Genomic DNA, 14394 nt, shown 5'->3' on the forward strand with positions numbered 1-14394 from the left:
CCATGCTGTCTGGCAGGCAATTGAGCTGTTAGCAGTGCAGAATGCTCCACGCGGGTCTGTCCTTCCGGGCTGCTTGTGCCTGGATCGCTGCCTGGGAGAGGCCAGCCAGCTGGCCAGAAGAGCTCTGGTCTGTGCTGGCAGGGGCTGGCTAACGTGGCCTTTGTTTGGAAGCTCCACAGGGTGTACTCCTTCCTGGATTACATCATGGGCGGATGCCAGATCCACTTCACGGTAAGTAACGCTCCCTCTCACCCCGCTGGCAAGGCCTCTGTGGCCGGCTGTCACGGAGTCCCCGGGCCATGCTCTGGAACTGCTCCCTACGAAGCCAGGCAGGACTCTGGGGAAGTCTCCTCTCTGTGAGCAGCCTGTCTGCAGGGCAAAAAGCTCACACGGCTTCCACCTTCCTGGGTCTGACCTCGGAGCATTCAGCATCCTCTGCGCCTCTGTGCGCTTCCCCCAGCGAGTCCGCCCAGGCGGGGTCCTGGGGAAGCCAGAGGGTCCTGCCCCCCAACTCCGCAGTCAGACAGGACTCTCAGCCAGCCAGTAAAACAGAAGGTTTATTAGACGACAGGAACATGGTCTAAAACAGAGCTTGCAGGTGCAGAGAACAGGACCCCTCAGCTGGGTCCATTTTGGGGGGGCAGTGAGCCAGACAACCACGTCTGCCCTTCACTCCATGTCCCAGCCAGCCCCAAACTGAAACTCCCTCCAGCCCCTCCTCCTCTGGGCTTTGTTCCTTTCCTGGGCTAGGAGGTCACCGGATTCCTTTGTTCTCCAACCCTTTAGCCCTCACCTTGCAGGGGGAAGGGCCCAGGCCATCAGGTGCCAGGAAACAGGGTGTCGGCCATTCTCTGTGTCCAGACCCCTGCACACACCTGCCCTCTAGGGCTCTGCAATGATCATACACCCTTACCCCACCACCTAGATACTTAAGAACTGCCTAGGGGAAACTGAGGCACCCCCACACTATTCAGAGGAAACATTAAGAGCAGTCCCGCTTCATCACACAGGGATGGCGGGGTGAGCAGTGAGCCCGGAGCAAACCTCGTCCTCAGTCCCCGGACGGAAGTGTTAGAACCTTGCACAGGCATTGATGCTCCTCAGGCCCTTCCCGGGGAGCGGATGGGTCAGGAGGCTGGAGGTCAGGCTTGGGGCATTCCATGGGGCACTAATTCTGGAGGCTGCTTGGTGGCCTATGAGACACGCGTTTGGTGGGCTGTTGTCTGGTTCCCGGGGGAAAGATCTCCACATCACACAGAGGGGCCAAGGGCTCCGTGGGCGTAGAGCGTGAGCTCTCCTCTGCCAGCATCGGGATCATTAGGCTTCCTGGCCTGCCCATCCCACACCCTGTATCAGCATAGGGTCGTTCCACCCGTAAGGAACAAGAATGGCAAAGTGGATTGATGAGCCACTCCTCAGCTGTGCCCTGCTGTTAAAGGGCCCCCAGCAGGGGCATTTGAAAGTGCTCGTAGCTTCATGCCCAGAGAGAAATATGTGGTACCTCGAGCTCTCGGCTCCGCAGACGTGTGGCTCCATAGCACGGCTCCCATCTCTCTGTCTCGCTGTGTGCTGCCTGGGAGGGACAGTGCAGCGGTACATGATTAACAAGAAAAGCACGGGGCCAGGTGCACGCTGGCTGCAGTCCACAGCAGCCATAAACCCTGATTTTACAGCTGCTTCACTGGCTGGACTGGGGCAACACAGCCAGAAGGTACCAGTGAGCCTGCCCCACACTGTTTGACTGCTGTCTCAGCAGTCGGTACCGCTCCTGCTTGGCTAGAGTCATCCATTAACATCTGCACTGAGATCCCGACCTTCAGGGCGTAGTTGCCACATTCAGCCATGCAGAAGGTGAGTTTGAATGGGACGTACCTAGTGCAGCCAGCAGCAGTCTGGAGCCCCTGCTTGGACCCTGTGGCAGGTTTCTTTCCCTCCCGAGATTCCGTTTGCTAGAGAAAGGAGGGACGCAGACACAGTGTTTAACTCTCTGAGCTCACGAAAGCTTATGCTCAAATAAATTGGTTAGTCTCTAAGGTGCCACAAGTCCTCCTTTTCTTTTTGCGAATACAGACTAACACGGCTGCTACTCTGAAGTGAGTCCAGGAAGGTTCTAAGTGGCTTCTCAAGGGCTACTGACACCTCAGAGCCAGTCATGGTGCAGTTGCCTTTTTCATACTCCAGTCCTATTAATTAAAACACTAACTAGTGAGCTTCTTTCCCTGCAGACTGTAGGGGCTTGGGATGTGCAATAACTGCACATGGGCACACAGCTGGGTAGTTGTGCATTTAAACCACCTGCTGCACACGCAGCTAGCTGAGTTGTGTGTACAACTGGACACATAAATTAAGCACATGGGTGTGCACGGTTTTTTGCACATGCAAATGCAGATCAGTCACTAAAAACACCCTTCTTTCTTGGCTTTGCACCTGAGTCTCTGTCACACTCTGGTGCTGGGCATGAGCCAGGCTCCTGCCCTCTGCTCCTTAGTGTTTTGCATTCCCTGCTGTTAGACCTTTGCTGGTACTTGGCACAGATTCCTCATTAAAAATGAAAAAACAGCCAGCCTCCAGATTGCATTTTGCAAAAGCATCTTCTCCCTAGAGTGAGTCAGACCCACAACATGCGGGAAGCAGACTGCTTGGCTCTGCTCCGCGGCATGATACAAACTGAGAACAGTGGTTGGTCCCAGGAGAAAGGCCTGTCATGTTGTGAGACATCATTTCCCATCACTCTGTGACATGGCTCGAAGGGGAACGGCAGAGGAGAAACGCTGGCTGGCTTAGCCCAGCCTTGCTTGCCGCCTGTCCTTTCCGAGCAGGAATTAGAGAAGTTTGCAGGAACTTTTAGAAAATTCCTCCCCACTGCTCTTGACACTTGCCCTGTCACTGGTTCTGACCTCGCACGTGGTATCACAAACCCCCCTCTTTTTGCAAGCCACAGTGCACCCTGGCTAACGTCTCTGAGCGAGGAGGTGCCAGGAGGATGTCACAGAGAGAGGGGATGTTAGGAAAGGTGGGTTTAAAAAGCCTTTTACTGCTGGATGCTCCCCCCTACCTGCTTCATGAGTCCGGGGCTGGTGAGTGGGCTTGGCTGTGTGCCCCTTGGTGGGTAGAGGGGGCTTCCATCAACTCTCTGGGCTCCTTGGTTCTGCACCTGCCTGGGGCTCCCTGGGAATGTTAGAGAGCTTTCCTGCCGAATTCTGGGTACTTGTGGCATGTGCCTGGGCTGGCACTGATGTGCCGGGAGCCCTTCTGCCATCCGTGCCACTGCCTCTCTGGGTGAGCCTGGGCCACTCCCCTCTCTCCCGGGTGGCCAGTTCCCCTGCCTGTACCTGGGCGATAGCCGTGAACCCGGGGCTGTAGGCGAAGCACTCTGAGATCCTGGGCAGGAGGGGCAGGACTACATCGCGGAATGTATTGCTGATGGCTGAGGCCCAAGCCCTCCAGCCAGCTGAGTCTGCTCGCAGTGGCTGATGATGCACACTAAAAAGCGTGCCAGCCAAGGCGTTGGGGGCACTTCAGCGCTCCCCAGAGCAAAGGGGCGCAGCTGGTTCCCATTCTCCTCACCCACCTCTTGCTGGAGGCTGGACCAAGGCTGACAGCGTCCGGGATGCTGATTGCCTTCACAGGGAGCAAGACGGCGGCCAAAGATCCCTGGGGGAGCGGCCAGGTGGGCTGGAAGGGGCAGCCCCACTGGGCTGGGAGTTAATAGCAGACAGCCCCTGCGTAGGCCCTCGCCTGGCGGCCTCAGGGTCTATTCAGAGCAGGGTGTGGCTGTGCCGCTCTCGGATACCCAGCCGCTGACCGCCTGCCTTCCGATCCCAGGTGGCTATTGACTTCACAGCGTCGAACGGAGACCCCCGGAACAGCTGCTCTCTGCACTACATCAACCCCTACCAGCCCAACGAGTACCTGAAGGCGCTGGTGGCAGTGGGAGAGATTTGCCAGGACTACGACAGGTGAGACAGCCCTGGGCTCTGTTTGTGCCTGGCCCGTCTGGCTAACCCGAACCCTGCCCATCCCCGCCAGCCTGCCCATCCCCGCTGGGGAATGCTGGAGCTCAGAGCTGGCTGCCTAGGCTCCAGCCCACTGGGCCCTGGTCTCTCAGCTGCTGCTTGCCCGCAGGAGCCGCCCCGGCCCACTGGCCTGCTGGGAGCCATCACCACCCCCCAGCAGCCCAACTGCATCTGGGCCAGCTCCTCCTCTCTGGGTTTTTTCAGGCTCTGCCACATAGAAATGACAAGGTCCCAGACACCCCCAAGCTGCCTACCCCCCTGCTGCCCCTAGTGAGAAGTGGCCCAGCTTGGCCCACTCCCCCAGCTGCCAAGCCCTTCCACTGCGGGGAGCTCGCCAGGATGGACCCCTCCCAGTGCGGGGGAGGGCAGGCGATACACTGAGTGCTCCCTGGGCACCCCCATGCCAGGTGGGCCAGGGGAGGAGTCCCTGCAGTTTGCCATGGTCCTGGTCTGTTCCGGGGGCTCCTGGGGCAGAGGGGTCTGTCGCAGACACTGAGTGGGGAGGGGCTGGCATTGCCGGCTGGAGGCTCTGCGTCAGGGTTCATTGTGCCCTGCCTGGGCCCCTCGCTCCCTGGAGGTCCCTTTCTGGGGTGGGGGTGGGGGTGGTTGGGTGCTGGGGCACCGGAGAGGGCAGGAGCGTCTGACATCTGCTTCCTTCCAGCGACAAGAAATTCTCTGCCTTAGGGTTTGGCGCAAGGATCCCACCCAAGTATGAGGTAAGACCCCTGCAGGGTACGAAACAGGACTCGGGGAGGGGAGTTGAGGAGCAGCATGGTGGGGATGGGATGGCTCAAGGGCTGAGGAGCCGGGGGCTGGGGAGGATCTGGGGCTGAGGAGTGTAGGGCAGAGGAGGCTACAGGGACTGAGATGCAGAAGAGGCTGTGGGGGGGCTGAGCAGCGGGGGTGGGGAAGGTGATGGGACTGAGGAGCAGGGGCAGGGGAGACTTCTGTCTGGGGCTGTGAGGTTGGCAGGCCCGGGCTGGGCGGCTCCCACTTGCCTCAGCTGCTCCCAGCTGGCCTGCCTTGATTCCCCCCGTTCAGGGCGGGGAGGGTTTGGCTGATGGATTCACTTGGGCAGGCCCCCCTCTCGCTGGCGCTGCCGCGATGCGGAGCGAGCTCCGTCCCGGAGAGCAGCGCGCGGCCCTGCCATGAGACGCGTCACGTCGATGGCACTTGCCATTTCTACAGAGCAGAGCAGACAGAGACCTCACGGAGAAATGACAGGACTAAATGTGGTCTCCAGAGCACGTGCCGGGGAGGGCTGAGGCCGAGCGGTGCAAGGGCTTCACACGAGGAGGCAGGGGCAGCCCGTGCGTTGTTTGCCCTTTAGCCGGAGTCCAGCCAGGGGAGGCAAGGGGATAGAGAGGCAGAGCTAGAGACGTGTCCTCACTGCACACAAAGGGGCTGGGGACATGGGGGGCTGGGAGCCCCCCTACATTCATTCTCTGCTCTCTGGTAGGTTTCCCATGATTTCGCCATCAACTTCAATCCGGATGATGATGAGTGTGAAGGTAAGAGGCTGGCAGCGGAGTGAGAGCCCGCCCGCTGTGCACCGTGCCAAGGCCCCGGGGGGGCAGCCAGGCCTCGCCCCGTCTAGCCCTTGCTGCTGGGAGTGTGTGTGGAGGGCACTGCGGGCAGGGGTGCTGCTGCCCTCGACGGCCCTGCTCCCACCCCCTCTCTCCCTGCTGAGCATGGACGCTTCCCCCCCTGCCTGGCAAATCGTGGCCTCTGCACTGGAAACGGACCGTGTTCCCAGCCAGGGCCTCCTCCCGAGGCTGCCCAGGCCCCGCTTGCTGACAGCTGTCAGCACCCCCACGAGGAATGGCTGAATCCTGGCAGCCTGTTTGCCGGGCGTGTGGGTGGAGCCGGGCAGTGGGGCCTGGACCTGCCTCATTAGTGTCCTCACTGGGGATGGGCAGGGCGAGCTTAGCAGCCCTGGGCCGGGTGCATCTCAGCGCCGTGGAATTGCTGGGCTGGGCGGCTCCTCACCTGACCTAATGTCCCCACTAGGAATTCAGGGCGTGGTGGAATCCTACCAGAACTGCCTGCCGAAAATCCAGCTCTATGGCCCCACCAACGTGTCCCCCATCATCTCCAAGGTGGCCAGGGTGGCGGCAGCGGAGGAGAGAACGAAGGAGGCCTCTGTGAGTACCTGCCCCGTTCCTACCTGCCGAGGGGCCTGGGATCTCCGGCACTTGCTTTTCTGGTTGAGGGGTCCAGGCTGAGCTGAATCTGCCTGGATGTAGACCGTCCAGCTGTGCTGTGGAAGCCTCTGCCACAGTCCTGGGCTTGGCATGGAGTGCCAGCTGTGGCCGTAGCGTGGTGGTGTTTGCAACATGAGTGACCTGGCTGAGACCCTCCTAACTCCTTTCACGTGTGATCTCTCCAGGGTTTGAGTCCCGTGTCTCCAGAGGCGAGAGGCTGCTACCGTGGCTTGGGGCAAGCCCCTTAGGGTAACACTGTCAAAGCGACTAGGGCCCAGTGAGTCAGAGAGGTTCTGATGCACGCACCCCTGAGCCAGGTTGGCAAATGGGATGTTGGCTCCTAAGACAGCGGGGCACTTTTGCAAATGTTCTTCATCTGCCCCCTGGGGTTGTATCGCTCCCGGCTCCCGGGGCGCTGGGAGGCTGAGTTCACGCTGCGCGCCTTGGCTGGAAGGGCAAAGCGTTCCTCTTCCGCTGTGGAGGATGCTGAATCTGCCCCTCGGAGAGCCTGCTGCAGCGCAAGGGCCAGGCGGGAGCAGGAGTCAGTGGCAGGGGAAGAGGGGGTGCACCGAGCAGAGATGGGGTGAAACTACGTGAACCGTCAGCTGAGAGCCAGGGAAAGCTTCCTCAGGGTGAGACATTCCAGGCTGTGGGGAAGGCCCATCACTCAAGACTCAGGCCTAGTAGGGAGAGGCCAGTCCTGCCCAGCATAGCTTGGCACTGTTACCGTCAGCCCCGTGGCTGCTGGCTGGGCATCAGGGCTAGCCTCTGGCCATCAAAGGAATGTCAGCTCCTGCCTCAGCCGCACGTGCTGGGAATATTTAACGTGGGAGCAAGCGCCCAGTCCTCACACGCAGGGCATCTGCCTGAACAGACGTTCGCGGCCCATTCCACAGCACGGCCGGCACGCTCGGCCCTGGTGGACCTGGAGCACGTGACAGAAGCCAAGTGCTTATTAGAAGATCCCGAGTTCCAGTGGCTCCTCAGAACAGGCCTCCTCTTCCCTCTGCTCTGTGTCCCCCTCTCCTCCAGCAGCATTTGATCAGCTGTGAATCAATAGCCAAACCCTCAGGGGCCCCTGTTGTTTCTGGCAGGTCGGTGTGGAGTTACTGGGCCAGGCTGGCTGAGTAAGGAAAGGCCAGAGGTTGCACAGAGCTCTTTGGGGGACAGAGCTCTGCGGCTGGGGGAGCTGGGGGGAGTGACAGGGATACATGGAGCCAATTCCTGGCTCCAGAGATGCAGTGCTCGGGGCCAGTTATCTCAGTCTCCACGCAACACCCTAGTCACCTGGCACTTGGGCAGAGGTGGCATCTCAGGGCATCTGCCATGGACTGTGCGTGCGCGCACTGCGCAGGGCCGGCAGGGGCCTTTCATTAAAATCCTGTTAATTATTTACACCCGCGGACGTGGAGCTGAGCCTATCAATTAACGACGGCAGCTAATGCATCATCCTCAGCCTGTGCGCTGACCCCGCTCTGCGGCTGGGGGAGCTGGGGGGAGTCGGGGCCCAGCAGCCGTAAGACGGGGCTAGAAGAGGAGCAAGGAATCGGTCACTGCCTGGGCTGGGACGGGGTTATCCCGAGTGGGATGGCGGGGGGGCTAGCCCAGCTCTGCCCAGTCCCCCATAGCCACCCTCCCGCCTTTGCCCCACAGCAATACTACATCCTGCTGATCCTGACGGATGGGGTGGTGACCGACATGGCAGACACGCGGGAGGCCATCGTGCGGGCCTCCTACCTCCCCATGTCCATCATCATCGTAGGAGTGGGCAACGCGGACTTCACCGACATGCAGATCCTGGACGGCGACGACGGGATCCTGCGCTCCCCAAAGGGGGAGCCCGTCCTCCGGGACATCGTGCAGTTCGTCCCCTTCAGAGATTTCAAGAACGTGAGTCGGCCCCCGAGCCCCTGCCGTAATGACCACATGGCTGTGTGACAAAGCGGGACTGTTCTTAATGTTTCCTCTGAATAGTGTGGGGGTGCCTCAGTTTCCCCTAGGCAGTTCTTAAGTATCTAGGTGGTGGGGTAAGGGTGTATGATCATTGCAGAGCCCTAGAGGGCAGGTGTGTGCAGGGGTCTGGACACAGAGAATGGCCGACACCCTGTTTCCTGGCAACTGATGGCCTGGCCCTTCCCCCCCCTGCAAGGTGAGAGTTAAAGGGTTGGAGAACAAAGGAATCTGGTGACCTCCTGGCCTGGGAAAGGGACAAAGCCCAGAGGAGCGGGGGCTGGAGAGAGTTTCAGTTTGGGGCTGGCTGGAGACATGGAGTGAAGGGCAGACGTGGTGCCCCCCCCAAAATGGAGCCAGCTGAGGGGTCCGATTCTCTGCACATACAAGCTCTGTGTTAGACCATGTTCCTGTCGTCTAATAAACCTCTGTTTTACTGGCTGGCTGAGAGTCCCGCCTGACTGCGAAGTTGGGGGGCAGGACCCTCTGGCTTCCCCAGGAGCCCCGCCTGAGCGGACTCGCTGTGGGAAGCGCACGGAGGGGCAGAGGATGCTGAATGCTCCGAGGTCAGACCCAGGAAAGTGGAAGCTGTGTGAGCTGTGTGTCCTGCAGACAGGCTGCTCCCAGAGAGGAGACTTCCCCAGAGTCCTGCCTGGCTTCATGGGGAACAATTCCAGAGCATCGCCCAGGGACTCCGTGACAGGCTGCGATCACGGCATGTGTCTGTGGTGTGCCCATCACTGTGGCATCAGGGAGGATGGTTTAGTGGGTAGGCACAGAGCTGGGACTCGGGTGACTTGTCACATCCTGGCTCTGCCACAGACTCCATCTCTGGCTCTGGGCAAGTCCTTTTGTGGCTCTGTGCCTCAGTTTCCCCATCCCCGGGGCTGGTGGCACTGCCATACCTCCCAGGGTGCCGTGAGGGTAAGTCAAGGGCAGAGCTCAGACACAGCAGTCATGCGGGCTGTAGGATACCTGGAGAGATGCACTTCCGAGGGCTAGGAAGGGGGCTGGCAGTATCCTCCTCAAAACCAGAGAGGCTCAGGTCTCTCCCACCTTCCCTGACACCATGGGGCTCCCAGGGGAGGGTGGCCTGGTGCCATCCTGCTCTACTTACCCTCTCAAGGGCTACAGGGGCAGGATTCAGGGTGTGTATCTATTGGTGAAGGCTGCTCACGACGGGGTAAGAAAAGGCCTCTTCTCCTCACACCCCCTTTGGTCTCCATGGGCCCTTCACCGTCTGGCCGCCCTCCCTCCCAGTTCAGTAAAACCATGCCCTTGCTCCGTGCCTCGAAGGAAACTCTCCTGCTCCTGCGGATCACAGGGGGCAGGAGGGGGCGTCCCTGGCCTTTACCCCACCGGTACCTTCCTGTGGCTCTGTAAGTCAAGGGTCTCCAGACACCCGCTTTGCTCTCTGGTCTCCATGCTGAAACAAAGGGTGAGGCAAGGTGGGTGAGGGGACAGCTTTCACTGGACCAGCTTCTGTTGGTGAGAGAGACCTTCGGATTTCCACGGAGCTCCTTGTCAGCTCAGGGAAAGGGACTCAGAGCGCCCACTTGTCCTCCCGTTCAGCGACGCAGCTGCACAGTGCAGCGCTTTGGTGAAGACGCTCTTACGCCGATGGCAGAGCCTCTCCGGCTGGCGTACTTAATCCTCCACCCCGCAGGGGCAGTGGCTGTGTTGGCGGCAGAAGCTCCCCCATCCACAGAGCGCTGTCCGCATTGGGGGGGTTTTCACACCCCCGAGCGACCCGGTGCTACCGATATAGGTCGGTAATGTAGACGTGGTCTGTCGCGGCTAGATACAAGATCAAACCGCCGATAGTTTAGAATAAGCAGTTAGCACATATTCTAAGGGCCCATTCAAGGGGAAGGGGCTGAGGGGCACCCCTGCAGCCACAGGACAGAAAGCAGGGTTAGTGGCTGCCGTGTGTTGTAATAAGCCCGTGTCTTTATGAAGCCCAGGGGTTTTGGTGTCCAGCAGAGTTGTGCACGTAGGCGCCCAGGCTCGTCTGTTGAAAGTGCTGTGCGGGTTTAGAATCCTACAACCCTAGAGGATCAGGGTTGGAAGGGACCTCAGGAGGTCATCGAGTCCCACCCCCTGCTCAGAGCAGGACCAGTTTCTGTTGGGGCTGACGACGGAGAGGTCACATACAGCGTGATCACTTTGTGCGACGGGTTCACCCACAGGCGATGGGGTGTTTTTGTCTTTTATCGTTGTCCTGTGAGCGTTCATTCGAGAGTGTAGCAATTGTCTGGTTTCACCCACACAGGGTGTGTCTACACCACACTGAGACACCTGCAGCCGACCCGTGGCAGCTGACTCAGGCTCCCGCTAAGGGGCTCTTTAATTGCAGTGTAGACGTTCTGCTCTGGGACCCTCCCACCTGCCAGGGTCCTAGAGCTCGGGCTCCAGTCTGAGCCCAAATGTCTACCCTGTATTTAAACAGTCCAAAGGGGGTGGGGTGTGTGTCTGGGTGGTGTTCTGTGTCTGGGACGCGGGTGCTGTGAGTAGCACTGGGGTGTGCGTGTCTGGGTGCGGCTCCGTGTCAGGGACAAGGGTGCTGTGTGTAGCACCGGGGGGTGTCAGAGTTAGGTTCTGTGTCTGGGACGTGGGTTTTCCTGCACATGGAAGGTGGCAGTGAGCAAGATGCCCCATCAGGGAGCCCTGGCCTACATCTCTTTGCCCGTGTCAATGCTCTTCCCCAGGAGCTGCCGGGCCAGGATCTCCAGCCATGCTAGACAAACATCTAAGCAGCTGGGCTCCCCAAAGGGCAGACACGCAGAATATGGATTTCTCTGGCTCCATGCTGGAATCTCTCTTGATCAAGCTGAGCTGACGCTGGGTGTGCGGGCGAAGCTGCAGATGGAGGGAATGGCTTCTCTGGGGTTTTCACGGTCAGCACCGCTGCATCTCCTGCGATGGAATTTGGGCAGGGGGAGGGGGAAATCTATATTTTGTATTTCTGGCCCCTCTTGAGATCTGAGCTGCTTGGGCACTTCAAGGGCTAATTGATCCTGACTGTCAGTAACTGAAGCTCCTGGAGACTTACTGTCTTTTCCTTTCGCCACAGCGAAACCTAGAGCCACTGGGCAAGGTTAACCCTTCAGATGCTGTCATGGGAAGCACTGGGAAATGACAGAGCCCATTGATGTAGTCCCAAGTCCCATACAAATGCGTGAGCCAACTGGCCTTCCTTGTGTGCCCCCTTCTCTTGGGTGCAGGTGCATGGGCTAATGGCAGTTATGCTCCAAAGGACAACGGGGCAGTGCGGGGAGGGGAGGCTGTTCGCCGCCACCCTCCAGCTCTGTGCTGAGGAGCGACTGGCTGGAGAGTGGCTGGGAGAGGCCCAGAACCAACGGCTGCCCTTTGTCTTGCAGGCCTCGCCCACGGCCCTGGCGAAGTGCGTGCTGGCCGAGGTGCCGAAGCAGGTGGTGGAGTATTACAGCTACAAAGCCCTACCGCCCCCGTGTCCCAACGCCGATTCGCCCGACTCCACCCTCAACTCGCCCCAGTGAGGGCCCGCCCCGCTCCGGTGCCACCTGCCAGCCTTCATCCCTCAGCCCATTCCACGATGGACAAAGAAATAAAAGGAAAAGGAGAGCAAGAGTGTGTCACTGTCTGAATCGTACAGGCTCCCCCCAGCAGCGAGCGCTGGGCCCCAGGCAGCCTCCTCCGCTGCCCACACGTCACCCTGCACCCCCTGCCTCCCCCGGCTGGGTAAAGCCTTGTATTGCCTTCCTCACGCCGTCTGAAGGACCCAGCCAGCGAGCTGAGCCCGGGAGTGCTGGCCTGGGGGCCAGCCGTGCAAAGGCCGGGGGAGGTGAGGGGGGAGGGGCATGCTTTGCTGGTTTCTCACTCGGGACGGGTCCCTGCTCAGTTTGAGAATGAGCTTCCGGCTTCTGGGCGTGATGTAGTGACCTGGCAAAGGGCCTGGCACGGCCTTGGATGCAGAGAGGTGGGTGTTTACAGTGTGATGGAATCAGGCAGGCAAGGGGAGAGAGGGTTGCAGTGGCTGGTTAGCCAGCAGAGAGCGAGTGAGGGGCTGGCTGGACCAGGGGATGGTGATGCAGAGCAGAGCCCGCTGCCTCTAGGGCACTGGTTTGGAGGTCCCAGGAGTACTAGGAATGGGATAGGGAGCCGTTCAGCCTGGCTCACGGGTTCTAGTGGCTGACAGCTCTTGGGTGAGTGACCCATTTGTGCAATGAGTTTGCTGGGTCTCAGGCCAGATGTTAGTGGTCAGGCATCCCCAGCACCTAGTGCTTAAAGTGCTGGCTCAGTTCTTGAAATAAAATTTCTAAGTGAGCTGGGAGACTCCCCCTGATTGGCTGTTTCTCCCCTTTGCCCACCTCTGGGGGAAGAGCAGCCAGTCAGATCTGCTGCAGGGAGTATACACCTATGCACACAATGTAGAATCCCCTCTGTCTGCGAGAGCTTCTTGTCTGCTCCCACGCTGCATGATCTCCCATCTTCGGCCCAGATCCCCAGCCCTGGACCAGCAGCCTCCCTGACTGTGGATCATGTCAGCATCCCCCCGGGGTAACCCCTGCTGCCTGGCAAAGAAGCATGGGAAGCAACCTGACCATCCTTTGCAATGGGTCTGACGTGGCCTCTTAACTGGATGGCATGTGCCCAGCACAGCAGACGTGCCGGGGGCCCCAGTGCATTGGGCTGAGGCCAGGTGAGAACTCCCAAGGTGGCATGAGATGCCCCCATAACATGGCGCGTGGGAGCTGAAGGCAGTTCTGCTGTCTCTGGCTGCCTCTCTCACCTGAGACTGTACAGAGTGGGGCCCATGTCCTGTCCTCCCCCCCCGCACTGTGCTGAGCCCCAGGAGCAGCTGGTTGCTGGGCATTTCCCAGCCACCCTTTGCATATCATATCAGAGTATTTTAATGAACAACAAAAATAACCAGGAAAATATATTGACCCCCATCTTGATTGGCAGGGTCTGATCAGCTGGGAGCCACTCCCACCTCCAACAGCAGAGCGATCTCATGGCATGGGGGGAGCCAACAAACAGGGAGCTCGGTCAGACCCAAGTGACGGACGCTTTGCTGGCATTGCCTCCAGCCTGTGCAGCGAAGCGGTGACGTAGGCATGGCTAGGCCAAAGCTGCCAGTGAAAGGGATCCCCAACCGCTTAGTGTTGCCACTCTCCTCCATTTCACTTCCCCGTCAAGTGCATGATGCTAGCTGAGCTCATTCACATTGCCAGTGTTTCCAGCTGTGCACATTTCTCTGTGTACCGTGTGCTTGTCAGTCACTTAGCGTCTGCATGATGAATCTCGTGTTCTTGCTGTATGGGAGGAATGAGCCAATAAAGGCAATGTTACATTTCCCCCCGTGTTGGTACATTTTATTGAAAGCTGCCTGAGCAGAGCAGAGGTTCCCCCCTACTTGGGAGTCCTCTGTGCCCCCCTCGGGGCACCAAGTTACGCAATGCTTTCCCACAGCATGAGTATTTCTGCCTGACCCCCGTGGTGATCAGCTCCTCCCCTATGATGATTGACGGCCCTTTCCATGTGTAGCCTCACTGATGTCTCTGCAGATGCTCCACTTGGTGACGGTACTCTTTTACAAAACCCCTGGGAAATTCCCACCCACAAAACGCTGTTACCTTACAGGCCACGTTGCCAGGTGGCATACTCCACAATGCAAATGGCACGCTGACGTACCAACAGTTCAGTGGAGCAGTAGCCCCCCCAGCTACAAGTTGGCTCATTCATTACGATTATGGTATCTGTTAAATGGATTAAAAACTGGAGAGCTGATAGATCTCAAAATGCACTATTAATAAGGAATTAGCTGGTGTGTTTCTAGTGGGCAGCCCCTGAGACTGGTACTCAGTCTAATGCTATTCTATAATTTTATCAGTGACTTGGGAGAAAATATAAAATCGTTGATAAAGTTTGCAGACTCTACAAAGATTGGTGGGGAGGTACATAATGATGAGGGCACATGGCAATCTGGGGGGCTTGGTAAGATGGGTATAATAAAATGCCATGGATTTAATACAGCTAAATGTTGGGGTATATATCTAGGAAGAAAGCATGCAGGTCACGTTTATAGGATTCAGAACTGTACTGGGGGAAGCAGTGACTGTAAAAGATTTAGCAATCGTGGAGGAAAACAACTGAACTCCCAGTGTGATGTGGTGGCTAAAAGGGTGATGGCGGTCTCTGGCGATACACTTTATCTCTGGACATGGAATATAGGTTATAGT

General features: G+C 58.6%; 1 protein-coding gene across 1 annotated transcript in view; it reads left to right on the forward strand.

The window, feature by feature from the left end:
• The window catches only part of CPNE7 (copine 7), a 50768-nt gene extending 37269 nt beyond the window's left edge, over positions 1–13499 (forward strand). Inside the window, exons 10-16 of the mRNA XM_074968916.1 lie at positions 172–231; positions 3826–3959; positions 4678–4732; positions 5476–5527; positions 6027–6160; positions 7874–8110; positions 11551–13499. Of these exons, the coding sequence (XP_074825017.1) occupies positions 172–231; positions 3826–3959; positions 4678–4732; positions 5476–5527; positions 6027–6160; positions 7874–8110; positions 11551–11688 (810 nt within the window). The 3' untranslated portion in view covers positions 11689–13499. The remainder of the gene's footprint in view (positions 1–171; positions 232–3825; positions 3960–4677; positions 4733–5475; positions 5528–6026; positions 6161–7873; positions 8111–11550) is intronic.
• The last annotated feature ends 895 nt before the right edge of the window (positions 13500–14394 follow it).

This window comes from Natator depressus, chromosome 12 (genome assembly GCF_965152275.1).
Source record: "Natator depressus isolate rNatDep1 chromosome 12, rNatDep2.hap1, whole genome shotgun sequence".
NCBI classification, from domain to species: domain Eukaryota; kingdom Metazoa; phylum Chordata; order Testudines; family Cheloniidae; genus Natator; species Natator depressus.